Source organism: Taudactylus pleione, unplaced genomic scaffold (genome assembly GCF_031769625.1).
Source record: "Taudactylus pleione unplaced genomic scaffold, aTauple2 ptg000512l, whole genome shotgun sequence".
Taxonomy (NCBI): Eukaryota; Metazoa; Chordata; class Amphibia; order Anura; family Myobatrachidae; genus Taudactylus; species Taudactylus pleione.
Genome location: NW_028284914.1, coordinates 4440001 through 4454872, shown reverse-complemented (window position 1 = coordinate 4454872; position 14872 = coordinate 4440001). Strand labels below are relative to the sequence as shown.

General features: G+C 46.8%; 1 protein-coding gene across 9 annotated transcripts in view; it reads right to left on the bottom strand.

Moving 5' to 3' along the window:
• The window catches only part of GRIP2 (glutamate receptor interacting protein 2), a 472906-nt gene that overhangs the window by 61684 nt on the left and 396350 nt on the right, over nucleotides 1–14872 (bottom strand). For all 9 annotated transcript variants that reach the window (XM_088450259.1, XM_088450258.1, XM_088450263.1 and 6 more), the window contains exons 2-4: nucleotides 3816–3896; nucleotides 438–573; nucleotides 139–284 (exon numbers count right to left, since the gene is read on the bottom strand). In XM_088450259.1, the coding sequence (XP_088306385.1) occupies nucleotides 139–284; nucleotides 438–573; nucleotides 3816–3896 (363 nt within the window). The remainder of the gene's footprint in view (nucleotides 1–138; nucleotides 285–437; nucleotides 574–3815; nucleotides 3897–14872) is intronic.

The window sequence follows — 14872 nt, the reverse complement described above, 5'->3', positions numbered from 1 at the left end:
GTGGTAGAAACCAATGCCTAGGGTCCCATGGGGGTTTTAATCACCGGCCACATCCTACATCCACCCGGCTGTGCCGCCTAATCCAAAATACAGCGGTAGGTGACAGAAAATGGCGCTGTGCCTTTACATGACACTTACTGACAGGGGGCAGCTCATATTCAACTTCCAGGACCACCCTCTCACCCACGTTCTTCAGCAGGCTGATGATCTCTTCGTGGCGCAATTTTGTCAGGTTGATGCCATTGACAGACTTTATATAATCCCCGATATTCAGCTGGTCGCTCCTGTGGAAAGAGACGTTAGCAGAACGCAGGAGAAGAAGCTGCACGCTCTGAATTGCAGAGATGAACGTACATCTGACAGGGATGACAGCACCTGTTCCTTTACCAGTGTATATGTGCTATGGCGTATGTTAATGCTATAATAAATAAAAATACCTTGCTGCCAGACCTCCGGGTCTCAGGTTAGACACCCTGGGCTTTCCATCCTTGTCTGTGCCCCCCGATATGGTCAGCCCCAATGTGCTTCCTTCCTTCTTTATGAGTTCCACAATGGTCACACCCCGAAACTCCTCTGAGAATAAAAACTATTTTAGGCAAAAAAACATAAAAAAAACTTTTCCACCCAAAAATTATTTTGCACAATTGCTGTGAAGAGAGCGACTACAAATGTAAAAAATTTATTTTTTCTTTGATTCCGTGTAAAAGGCATAGATCTACTCATTTGTGACGTCGATAAAATGGATAAACGCCTTAATAACTTCAATAAATGTAACTATTTCGGCCTTTGTTGGCCAGGAGGCAGCCGTGATGAGACCACACAGTGCGCCAAAACATTGGAGTATGAGGATACGCAACAAAAGATGCATCCATAATTATTTTCTTACAACCCTATTTAGTCCAATTACTTCGCTAAGGGGTCTATTTACTAAGCAGTGTTAAGGGGGTATCCACTAGACGATAAAGTTGAACGATTGAACGATAATGATAAAATTGTTCGATAATTGTTCGATAATCGTTCAAACATCGTTTGAACATCGTTTGAAAATCGTGCAGTAATTGTTTCTAACGATGTACGATGCGCGCTCCCGCTGGTCGTTTGATCGTCTCCTCCATCGACTGAACATGCAGGTCAATTTCACTTGATTGCTTACAAATCGTTTACACATCGTTCACGCTGAACGATCAAATGATGAACCACTGTCTGCCCACTATAGCTGAAAGCTCTCAATCACAGATTAAAACAACATAGTTTATTGTTAGATCTTTTGCAAATCGTTCAGAGTGGAAGATCATATTTCAAAGGAAACTTCAAGGGAGGTTGGACAGGGATAAAATCGTCTAGTGGATGCCCCCCATTAGGAGACAGAGTGAAAAGTGATAAGGTGCCAGCCAATCAGCTCCTAACTGTCATCTCACAGGCTGTGTTTGAAAAATGACAGTTTGGAGTTAATAGGTGATAAGGTGCCAGCCAATCAGCTCCCAACTGTCATTTCTCAAACACAGCCTGTAAAATGGCAGTTAGGAGCTGATTGGCCGGTACCTTATCTCCTTTCACAGCTTAGTAAATAGACCCCTGTGTCCTTTATGCCTGAAAAGAGCAGTGTCTGCAGTGTGTGTGGGGGGGGGGGGTAACACTGCATTGTGTGTACTGAGAGACAGATTTATAGTCAGAACTATTTTTAAGTAAGAGACATCTGCTGGTATACACAGAAGCAAAGTCTCCAGTTACACACTATACTGTATATTACAGATTTCAGCTTTACACATATGAAGCAAAAAAAGAACCATTTCTTTAAAAGCTTAGCAAGCTGTACACTACACTGTCTCAGGTAACATCGGAAAAAGTCGTGTTTTCAGGATTTCCTCATAATTGCTTACTTTTTGTAGGAAAGTAAGGGGAAATCCGCTCCAGTGGATACCAGGGGGTGGGCCCATGGGCAAGTGTGTGTGGGGGGCTTGATAATGTAATCTGTATCATGGACATACCCTCCTGCTGCATGACCAGTCGCATCATCAATGCCCCGCCCACTACTACAGGAAAAGTAGAAATGGAGACCATGAAGGTGCGTCACTCTACCAGGAGGGCTCCCCAAAATTCTATTGTCCCCACCCCTGAAACCAGCACTGAAATTCCTGATTGAAGTTAAAAGAACATTATTGTCACGTTTCTCCTCTAAACACAAATACAAAGTCAGCGCTTCCCTAGTCGTAGCAATGGGAGGCAGATACCCTGTTCGCAATACAAGTTTCCCAAATTCGCTTTCACGTCTGGATAAGCAGCCATTTAATGCTTCAGCGTCTCATTGTTTTGTTCTGTTAATAGGACTATTTTTTATTAGAACGTTGGGAAAAAAAAAAAAAAAAGTTATGAAAAAATTAGTTTTCTTAAAAAAAAAAAAAAAAGTTATGAAAAAATTAGTTTTCTTAAAAAAAAAAAAAAAAAGAACATAAAAAAACCCCACACGTATAAACGTCCCCACGCTTTTAGAAGCCTCACAGTTTTTTAACAATAACCGTACAAATTTTCATTAACCAAATATAAAAGGGCCGCCAGCCAGACAGGAGTAGAACGCAGCATGGCAGCGGCTGGTGACTCACTCCGATTTACTGGGCACGGCTCAGGAGTGTTGTCTGGGTGTATTCTGGGCACGGAACGGGTTAAGCTCGCTCTGATCTGATCCCTTACGGATGACCGACTGCTCGGCGGGAGCCCTTGTCCCATCCATCTACCCCGCTGCTGCTGGAATTATCAGCTGCCCAGGTCGGCTTCTCACCACCTCGCACAGGAAAATCTTGATATGACCACAGATGGCCCCTCGCAGGGATATTAAATGTTTCCTCGCTGTGGTTTAATTTGTGACCTGACAAGAATGTAAAATTGTAGTTATAGGTGCCTGCTGTTCCGAGGCAACCCGTGTGGATGCAGGATTACTCACAGGCGCTAAGAGCACGCACACCGGAGGGAGCGAACGTACGTAGACCGCAGGACTGCTAATTTGATTCTGCTTTATCCCAGTGTCTATATAGCAGCAGGCCAGTTAGGAGGTAAAACCTACTCTAGAACCCAAACTGTGGCTACAGGAGAACAAGAGAAGATCGATGTCCATATATATTTCAATACAGGAGGCAGAGCCATCCCTCTAAGATGCTGGACATAGTCAAGACAGACTATGGATACGGCTACGGTTCCTGGACTTTGATGGTTGCCACCATCGCGCACGTCCTTCCGATGGCTGCTGATGTCATTCCTGCTGCGTGCACCAGGAAGGAGAAACACTGCATTCGTAGCAAGGCATGTGCAAGTGACATCTGCCCAATGTGCATGCAGACTGGCATAACACCGATGAATAACAGGCAATAGGTAAGGCATGTTGCAATGGGAGAATTGCCACAAGAAATCAATGGCGCCTTTCTGCGGGCCATCCGTAAGACAGACGTGTTGTTGGTGGTAAACGTAAGGGTCATAAGAATGCCCCTCAACAATTAGCTAGGCACCAGGGCAGAGCCGGATAATCCATTAGGCACACAGGGGACCAGATTACTGTAACTTGTACTTATGTGTGTGGGGTTTTTTTTAAACAAACTGAAGGAGGGGCCCCGGGTAAACCAGCTTCTTGCATAGAGCCCTGTGGGGTTTTATCAGGCCATGAAGCAGTGACATCACTGAGGACACTGTGCAACCAGCAAATATAGGGAGTGGGTTGCATATGGGATTAGCCTATGAAAATGGCCACCTCCGCCCATGCACTTCCACCACTGTACTCTGTAAGGCTGGGCAGTAGGCTGGCACAATCTATTAGAATAGTCACCAACCTGGAATGCTCTGGCGTCTGGAGACCAGTGCCACATCGTTCCCAGTCGGGTCTTTGCTTCCTTTGGAATACGGTCCATCGTCTGAAACAACATAGGAGGATATTTTTAGGACTAAATTATGAGGCCATCACGTTTTCGTCCTCAGTGGCAAAACCTTGATAATCACCAAGACTTGCGGCACACTAGCAGCCCCCTGTCAGATACAGTGTAACTAACCTACACAAGTCAGTCGTCTAGTATGGACAGGAAAACAGGTCATGAGCAATCCCGGGTACAGCCCCGGCTACATGTACGACATAAAACCACATTTATTTCAGGTGGAATAAGATCACTTATTCAGAACCATATTTACATATACACCTATACACACACAGAGACTGGAACTCAAGTTACTGCAAGCCACAACACTAGGGGGGTGCTCCCATATAAATGACCTGTTCATTCATCCATTTATATGCCGGTATGCGTACAGGTGTGGGGCTGTTCTCAAGAAAAGCAAAGTTTTAACTGTGAATTATTATGGAGCACTCGCTACAGGCCCTGTGAGGAGCAGCGCTACACGAGGCATTGGCACACGTGCTGTACATGCCCACTAAGTGCCTTCTTCAAGGGCAAACGCAGATTACCACAGTAAAATAAAAAAACACTTTTTGGCTTTTGATTTTTTTTTTTTTTACTTGTAACAGTGATGATTAAGCAGAGTCCGATGCTTATTACAACACGGGCAATGCGTACTTGTTCATTTAACATACATACCTACCGGGAGGTTCCCAGAAGCTGGCAGATCATGTGAGGAGCAAATATGGGGAGGGGGGTGTCCTGGGCAACTGGCAAGTAAGAGCGGACCTGTCCTTCATGCAGGCACTGTGAGGAGCTCTGCTACACAGGGCAATGTGCGGGAATGTCACACAGACCACAACAAGCACCTCCTCTCTAACAATGTGAGGAGCTCTGCTACACAGGGCAATGTGCGGGAATGTCACATAGACCACAACAAACACCTCCTCTCTAACAATGTGAGGAGCTCTGCTACACAGGGCAATGTGCGGGAATGTCACATAGACCACAACAAGCACCTCCTCTCTAACAATGTGAGGAGCTCTGCTACACAGGGCAATGTGCAGGAATGTCACATAGACCACAACAAGTACCTCATCTCTGCCTTGTGTAGCAGAGCTCCTCACATTGTTAATGTGCAGGAATGTCACGGACCACAACAAGCACCTTCCCTCTAACAATGTGAGGAGCTCCGCTACACAGGGCAATGTGCGGGAATGTCACATAGACCACAACAAGCACCTCCTCTCTAACAATGTGAGGAGCTCTGCTACACAGGGCAATGTGCGGGAATGTCACACAGACCACAACAAGCACCTCCTCTCTAACAATGTGAGGAGCTCCGCTACACAGGGCAATGTGCGGGAATGTCACATAGACCACATCAAGCACCTCCTCTCTAACAATGAGAGGAGCTCTGCTACACAGGGCAATGTGCGGGAATGTCACAGACCACAACAAGCACCTCCTCTCTAACAATGTGAGGAGCTCCGCTACACAGGGCAATGTGCGGGAATGTCACATAGACCACATCAAGCACCTCCTCTCTAACAATGTGAGGAGCTCCGCTACACAGGGCAATGTGCGGGAATGTCACATAGACCACAACAAGCACCTCCTCTCTAACAATGAGAGGAGCTCTGCTACACAGGGCAATGTGCGGGAATGTCACAGACCACAACAAGCACCTCCTCTCTAACAATGTGAGGAGCTCCGCTACACAGGGCAATGTGCGGGAATGTCACATAGACCACATCAAGCACCTCCTCTCTAACAATGTGAGGAGCTCTGCTACACAACGCAATGTGCAGGAATGTCACACAGACCACAACAAGCACCTCCTCTCTAACAATGTGAGGAGCTCTGCTACACAAAGCAATGTGCAGGAATGTCACACAGACCACAACAAGCACCTCCTCTCTAACAATGAGAGGAGCTCTGCTACACAGGGCAATGTGCGGGAATGTCACATAGACCACAACAAGCACCTCCTCTCTAACAATGTGAGGAGCTCCGCTACACAGGGCAATGTGCGGGAATGTCACATAGACCACAACAAGCACCTCCTCTCTAACAATGTGAGGAGCTCCGCTACACAGGGCAATGTGCGGGAATGTCACATAGACCACAACAAGCACCTCCTCTCTAACAATGAGAGGAGCTCTGCTACACAGGGCAATGTGCGGGAATGTCACATAGACCACAACAAGCACCTCCTCTCTAACAATGTGAGGACTGAGGAGCTCTGCTACAGAATGCAATTGAGAGGGGAAGATTGAAGCAAGGTGCAACCAGTGTCAGACTGGGAAACGAAAGGCCCACAGTGGGGAAATGCAGTGGTAGGGGCCCATGCTTAAGGGGAGCAGTCATCCACCAAAGGGAGTGTGGCCAGCCACTACAGATGCTTGGCTAACATTTAGCAAATGTTGGTGTAGTTTCTATTGCAGGGTACCAAGCCCCCATGCTGATCAGTGGTCCTGCTCCACCCGGTAACTGATCATCTAATACAGTAAAAAGTAATAATTTGAGGTCTGGAACCTGGCACTTAAAGGAGAGCCCAGAGGCAGTGGGGCCCACCGGGAATTTCCCCTGTACCCCTGTGGGCCAGTTTAACACTGGGTGCAACCCTGCACTTACTGCTTACAGCCCTCACTCACACAGGTGCACAGATGTAACTGCACGGCGGAGTGGACATATTGCATTTAGTAAGTGGCCTCCATTGTGTGTACAGGGCACTAATGAATTGTATGTGGGAATGATGGGTTCTCATAATTCTATTCAGTATTCTATTCTATTCATAATTCCCTTCAGTATGGTACCTTTAGCAGCAATATAACATATTTGAGGATGAATGTAATGTTCCCATTCTGTCACCACCAACCTCCCCCATCCGTAATTTTGTCAGGTCCTTTAGGGGGCACTTTTTTTATTCCCCCCTTTTTTAAGTGAAAAATTTTCTAAATATGCTAAAACAGCTGCAGGAAAATGGAAATTAAGTGTTTCATTACAGGCTCCTGTCCTTGCAAGGACGACACGTTAAAGGTGTGTGGAATTTAGTTTGTAGTCCGGGAACTATAAAGTTCTGACATGATTTACACGGTCTAACTTTCTGTTTGAAGTTTGTTGCGCAATGAATTATTTTTTCCTTTTTCTCAGACACTATCAGATGAGAAAGATTTCAAGGACTGCTATAGCCCAACGCAGCCGAATAGCAACTGTGAAAAACCTGACAAGGTCCAAAAAATACATTTCACATCAACAGTTCCCAGAGATTGTAATCAGAGGCGCGATAGGGCTGTAAATACTATTACAAAAAAAAAAAAAAAAACGAACACATGAAATGGTAACAGGAGTAAAAGATTAACCACAAACATCCTATTTTATCTGCCGAGCTTATACAGGAAATATACTGAAATAAAATAATAAAGGATAGGATGGGGGGAGACTCTCAGGGGCACCTTGCATACTGGCACCACTAGACATACTCAGGGGGTGTTATGCCCCCATGTGGTAAGACCATTCAGGGAACGTGAGCAGGGTGCCTGCATTGTGGCAATGCTGGGAATTAATTATTGCCCTCAATACCCTCCTCCTCCTCCTCCATTCATCCTCAGGGATTCATTACTATACATTTACAATACATTAATGCCAGTAACTTGCATACATGTGTAAATGGGTCTAACTGTCCATCATGCACATATAAAACAGGGGCTCCGAAAAGCTGGCCAGATTCACCCAAACCACACCCAGAGCCAACCGGGCGTGGTACAAAAGATAAACAATGTAAAAGGTCAACAGTCAATGGGTTGACATGAACAAAAGGACGACATTGTCAAAAAAGGTCGACATGGGAAAAAATGTTGACACTTTTTTTTTTAATCTAACCCTAATCCTAATCCTAACCCTGTCCCTGGTGCCTACACCTAACCCTTCCCCTAGTGCCCAACTCTAACCTTCATTCTGGTGCCTAACCCTCCCCAAAGTGCCTAAACCCAAGCCTGGTGCCTAATAATAACCCTCCCCCTGTTGCCTAACCCTCCTCCTAGTGCCAAACGCTAACCCTCCCCCTCGTGCCAAACGCTAACCCTCCCCCTAGTGCCTAACCCTCCCCCAAGTGCATAACCTTAGCCTAGTGCCTAACCCTAACCCTCCCCCTGTTGCCTAAACCTCCCCCTAGTGCCAAACCCTAACCGTCCATTCCGGTAGTCTAACCCAAACCCTTCACCAAGTGCCTAACCCTAAAAATGTTGAAAAACCATAAAAAAAATAAATAAAAGTGTTGACCATGTGTGTGTGACCACTTGAACCCATCAACCTTTTGTACCCGTCACCCATGGATACCGAGCCAACCACACCGCAATTGTCTTTACCAACACAGTGTGGTTATTGGACTAAAGTATCACATCAAGGTCAGCCCTACCAGCACTCAGTTTAAGGGGATTCAGAAACATCCCCGTCGTTATTTAAAAGATTTCCATTTTCTTTCCTACAATATAGCTCCATTTATCCTCATCTGCAGCTTAAATTCAGAGTGAGGGGACATCAGGACTCATCTATACAGGTTTATCTTTAATGCGGTTTATTACATTGGCAGAAATGAGCCAAAAGAAAAAGAAAAAGGTTTCCTGTAACCGCCCATGCGGAAGGTGTGAGCCACATCCCATTGGAAGTATAGGATGACACCGATGACCGGCCCCTACCTAAGAGTCACGCCCTTTAACTGGGAGAAAAATGTTTTAGGTCCCAAAAACAGGCAGGACCCACCAATACGGAGCCGTAACTAGATGTTTCGGTGCCCTGCGCCAGACAGGTATTCGGCACATCGCCCCCCCCTCCCCTCCCCCATCATTCTTTAAAGGAATGGTCTTCCAGAGAGGGAATACTATACACTCATGTCTCCGTCCCCAGCACCCTCATGTCTCCGTCCCCAGCACCCTCATGTCTGCCTCCCCCCAGCACCCTCATGTCTCCGTCCCCAGCACCCTCATGTCTGCCTCCCCCCAGCACCCTCATGTCTGTGTCCCCAGTTCCTGCACCCTATTGTCTGTGTCTCCAGCACCCCCAGCTCCATGTTTGTGTCCACAGTTCCTGCACCCTCACCTCCATGCCCCCACCCAGCACCCTCACCTCCATGTTCTCCCCCAGCACCCTCACCTCCATGTCTGGGTCCACAGTTCCTGCACCCTCACCTCCATGTCTCCAGTACCCTCACCTCCATGTCTCCAGTACCCTCACCTCCATGTCTGTGTCCACAGTTCCTGCACCCTCACCTCCATGTTCTCCCCCAGCACCCTCACCTCCATGTCTCCAGCACCCTCACCTCCAAGTCTGTGTCCCCAGTCACAGCAGCATGGAAAGGAGGAGGAGGCATCAGCATGCCATCGAGAGAGAAGGAAGAGCTCCGGAGTGAGAAGTCTGGGTGCCCCGCTGCGATAACATCCATCACAGCGGGTACCCGGAAAATAAAGATTGTGGTGGTGCCCGGTTCCACCCCGGGGCACCCAGCGCTCTGTGCGACGGCACCGGCCGCACCACCCTAGTTACGGCCCTACACCAATATGTGTCTCTGCCACCTAATAATCTCAGCCCTAAAAACAAAAAACCCACACAATAGATTTGCTGCACTATTACATGTGAGTAAATGACCCCGGCTGACTTTCTGTAGCACCTTCAGTGCAAATGCCTAAGGCACCTGGGAATGCCTAGGGGCTAGCAGCGGCTACCATGATCAGAGCTATGCGAGAGAGAGAGGGAGGTTAAAATCGGGGCAAATGAATCCAAATTTTCCAGTGCCAGACTCCTAAATGAAGAAAGAGGAGGAGGAAGGAGGAAAAAGTGAATCATGTTTGAGGAGGTGGGGGAGAGTGTCTGTAGAGTGTAGTATGGTGGGATTATCCGCTAGGAGGCACCAGCGGAAATCTTACCTAGGACACCAAATTGGTTAGGGCCGGCTCTGCATTGCACACACTCTGCCAGTGATGGGTAACAGGCAGGGATCTGAGCCCCCACCTGCAGCCCCCAGCCAGGCAGAAGCCCGTGCTGATCATTCTGTGCACGCATGCTGGACTACTAGAGACAAAAGATTTAATACAGACGAGCGCTGTGTGATCTAGATTATCATCTGTTTAGCATCACAGAGGATTCCTACCTGCTGAGAGATGTAATTTATAGATGGTATGTGCCACCCCTGGCATCTATTATTACATGCTTGTGTTTCCATTGCAGCTTTATCTGCACAATTCTCTCACTTTTAGCTGTGCGGTTTGGTCACTAGTAGTTTGCACAGCATATGGCGGGGATATAGTTGGTTTGGTACAGCCCCCTTACCAAGTAATTGTCAATTACTACAAATTTAAGACAAATCTCCCCCCACCTGCAGATTGCTAAAGTGGGTAAAGGTATTTATATCACCTGCGACCAGCTCTCAGTAGGGACCCTCCTAAATTCTGCACACATCGCCACTATACACTGTGTTCATTCAAAGCTACTCATGGTATAGAGCCCGGCATTGCTGGACACGGCGGTTATGTAACTTGGGGAGAAGCAGTTGATCAGATTGGTGGTGGGCAGCAGGCGGCCCTTTTTAGCCTTCAGCTGTGCCCCCGCCCCAGTTCCAATAACATCTGTTAGCTGGTAACACTTGTGTAAAATGCCTCCCGATGTTATTACAGATAGGGGCCTCTTTCTCTGATTAAATGTCCAGTTGTAAACTTATTAGAAAGTATTGGTAGGGACGGTGGGAACGCAATTTGCTGTCAGTCGCATCATTATGGCCCCGCCTCCTGCTGCAAAGTCATTTTGTAGTGAGGGGCTAGACCATGACGCAATTCACGGCACCATACTAGGGATGGACACTGGAAGCCCACCACCAACTTACAGCTGGTCTTCCGCCATCTAAACTTTCGATGCGATGATAACTTACCATTGCATCAAAAGAATTTGATGGAAAAAAAATAAAAAAACATTCCGATGGTTCATGCATGCGCTAAAAAACCTGTTTGCACAATAACAAGGTGCAGCTAAATCCAGCTGTATTGAAACATCAGATGGCGATCGCTTTCACACCGTTCGATGGAGTGTCATCGGAAAGCCACCATCAAATGGTAAAAACGCCATCATCAAAAGAAAAACATTGATGGTTTTAAACATCAGAAACCGATATCCAATCCTACGACCATGCCCCTCACATTAGCCCCGATGACCTCCACATCCAGGATAACTCGTGTGGGGGGGGTCACACGAGGTATGCAACTATACTTTGCCAGTGCAAGCCATGAAAACATACTTAGGGCCACAACCTACTCACAACCAGGACTGCGCAAACAGACAAACATTTGAAGTATAAAACAGAGTCACTCTACAACAGGGGTGAGCAATAAGCGGTCTTCCAGCTGTTGTTGAACTACACATCTCAGCATGCACTGCAACAGTTTCTTTTTCATGGTCAAATAGCAAAATTGTGGCAGGGCATGCTGGGATGTGTAGTTCTACAACAGCTGGGGGGGGCTTACAGCCGCAACAACGACACGATCGCAGACAGCAAGATTTGCCAGCGGTGGCTTCCCTATGCTCTAACTAAAAGTACTTGAACCACACATACAATACGCGTCCTGGCATCACAGGGTGCAAATCATTCAAAATAATCCAGCATATAATGAAACCCCCATCTGAACTATTTAGACCAGGGGGTCAGGGAACTTTTTTACCATTTACCCCAAAATATATTTAGATACGCCAACGTTATCCCCTTGATTTGAAAGGAAGGAAATCATATAGTAGTGCCCCCATATAATGCCCCTGTAGTAGTGCCCCCCTAGTTATGCCCTGTAGTAGAGCCCCATAGATATGCACTGTAGTAGACCCCCATATAATGCCCTTGTAGTGCCCCCATATAATGCCCCATAGTTATGCCCTGTAGTAGTGCCCCCATATAATGCCCCTGTAGTAGTGCCCCCATATAATGCCCCTGTAGTAGTGCCCCCATATAATGCCCCTGTAGTGCCCCCATATAATGCCCCTGTAGTAGTGCCCCATAGTTATGCCCCTGTAGTACTTCCCCATATAATGCCCCTGTAGTAGTGCCCCATATAATGCCCCTGTAGTAGTGCCCCCATATAATGCACCTGTAGTAGTGCCCCCATATAATGTCCCTGTAGTAGTGCCCCCATATAATGCCCCTGTAGTAGTGCCCCACAGTTATGCCCTGTAGTACTGCCCCATAGTTATGCCCTGTAGTAGTACCCCATATAATGTCCTGTAGTAGTGCCCCCATATAATGCCCCTGTAGTAGTGCCCCCATATAATGCCCCTGTAGTACCACTTGTACAAAACAAAACAAAAAAAACACTTACCTTAATCCCCGCTCCTGCATCCGCTGCCGTCCTGTCCACCCGGCTGCTCCTCGGAACTATGGGAGAGACGTCATGACATCTCTCCCATACTGTGCATGGAGAGAGGCGGAAGCTGGAGTTCAGAAGAGAGCACCAGCCTCCGGCTAACGCGGCGCTGCAGGGAAGGAGCCGGGCGCCCGCTGGTAACAACATCTCAGCGGGCGTCCGGCTTAGAGCCTCCCTGCGGCATGCCCAGGATGCACTCATATGCATGCCCGGCTGTCCGTCCATTACCCCCAGGAATATCTTTTTTTTACCCCATGTGGGGTAATTTATCCCTGTTCCCCGACCACTGATTTAGACAGTCACCCAGCCGTTCAGGTTAAGCCTACAGCTCCAAAGTGCTCAGATTATAACAGGAGCCCAGTATACATGAACGGTTCCCGATTCTACAGGACTCATCGCCTCCTCCCAAGTTATAATGTAGTGGGAGTCCTATGCCCTGACCACCATTAAAGGGGAAGCTGGGGTTGGAGGTCTTCCATACTATCGGTATAGGTGTGGGACAATGCAAATGTTGTAGGACACAGTGCCCATGGCTAAACGTGAAGCAGTTTGCAATTGTAGAATGAGGATATTACAGACCGTCCTTGCCCACAGCAGGGAATTCATGGAAAAAACACAACATACTAGGAAATAGCCCCCAAGCCGCACAGAGATAACCATTGCCCGTCCAGCCTGCTCGCTGCTAGAAATGACCCCACTATGAAGCTATCAAACCGTTCATTTGTGGTCTTGTCTTGCTAAATATTACAGGTGTGTACCATTGTGTATACATGGGGTTCTCAGCCTCCATGCTCAAGTACCACTAACAGGTCATTTCTCTCTGTGGAAGCAGGTGGGAAAGTTACTGAGAAAAGAAAATGCAGGTGCATACTCTAAGCCAGAGGTCCTCAATCTCTGCCCTCAAGGATATCCATGGTTCTGCACAGGTGACTTAAATAGTACCTCAATCAATTTGATTTAACCATATGTGCTCAGCCATGGATATCCTTAAAACCTGGACCGTTAGAGTGCATTGAAGACAGAGTTTGGGAAAATCTGCTGTTAGCACTTCGAATAAAAATAACCAAAAACTCTTACAATAAACTTTAACAATTAACATGGTTTTTAAATAAGGTTCTTATTACTTGTTTGGCCAAAAATGTATGCCCACCTATCACATCAAGGTGACCGGCATTAAGTGGGTTCCTAACATCCCCAGTACAGACATACAGTATAAATGTATCCAGAACTTACCTTTAATAGTGCCCATGTGTAGACTGCAATGCATGGACCCATACTTATTAAAATCACCTGGGGCAGGTGGGAGGGGTGCTCGTCCAGGCAGAAGGCGTCTCACCTTCAAGTGTACATTGAATACACACATTCTGCATGTAACTACAAGTGTCAGCATGGTAGCACCGCTTAATATATAATTACTGACCCAGCATAATAGATGAACTCACCTGTGCATGATTACAGACAACCACAAAACATGCACTGTTGGCAATATTTGCTGAAAACCTCCGATGCATACAATAGTGAGGAGTGACTTATGACTCGTATGTAGGCAATGGGGAACCCATGATCAAGAACACACCGTTATTTTCCAAATGATTTTTATTCCACGTTATTAAAATGGGAAAATAGCGCTAAAGTATAAACAGTTTAAACGCCATCGTGACAGCTGTAACATAGCATAACTAAGAGCAGCTGAATTACACTGGATTCAAAAAGTTTGTTTAACCTAGTTTGCTAAATGTAGGAAATTATATATTATATATTCTTCCATGAATTTATGTAAATCTTACTACTGAGCAGGTCTTGGGATAATCCTGTGCTGACAGCAGAATGTTTAAGAACACATAAACCCAGGTGCGCCAGAGGTCTGGACTAAACTATGCACGGCGAGGATTAACATAGGCACAAAACGCGACCGCGCAGTAACCCATAGCAACCAGCCATTCGATTTATGTTTCACCCCCAGCACTCTAAATGGTTGAGGGCTGACGCCAATTACCAGTCGGTATACACTAGACGATTTTTAAAACGATTTGTCGATTTCCGTCGGATGGGAATGACAAATCTTTTAAATCGTCCAAAGTGTATGCACTATGCGTGTTCCTGCGGGGTCGTCCATCGTATCTTCAGATCTGCCGTACACGCTACTCAATCTGACTGATGACCCATGCATTTGAATGCGGCAGTGGAACGACATATCATGCAGTCATCTGCCAGATCGTGTGGTGTGTATGAACCGCACTATGGGCGGGATGTACTAATCTTGTGCGGAGTACATCCCGCCATGCATTGCATACTTACTAATCGCACATGTACTAACATTATGCGATCAGTCGTGCAAAGGACAGCTCTTCCGATAACAGCTGTCCTTTGCGATCAGCGCTCCTCAGTGGATGACCCGGGAGTTAATCTGCGCATGCGCAGTGATGCGGGAGGGATCCGATCCCTCATACCATAGGCTTCTATAGGTTAACGCCAACTTCCGCATCGGAGACCTGGCGGCCAGCCGATGATACATATGGAAAATGCGGTTAATCCCCGAAAACAAGGGGTTTTACCGCATTTTCCATTTAGTACACCCCAGCCTATATGTTGTTCCATCGCATC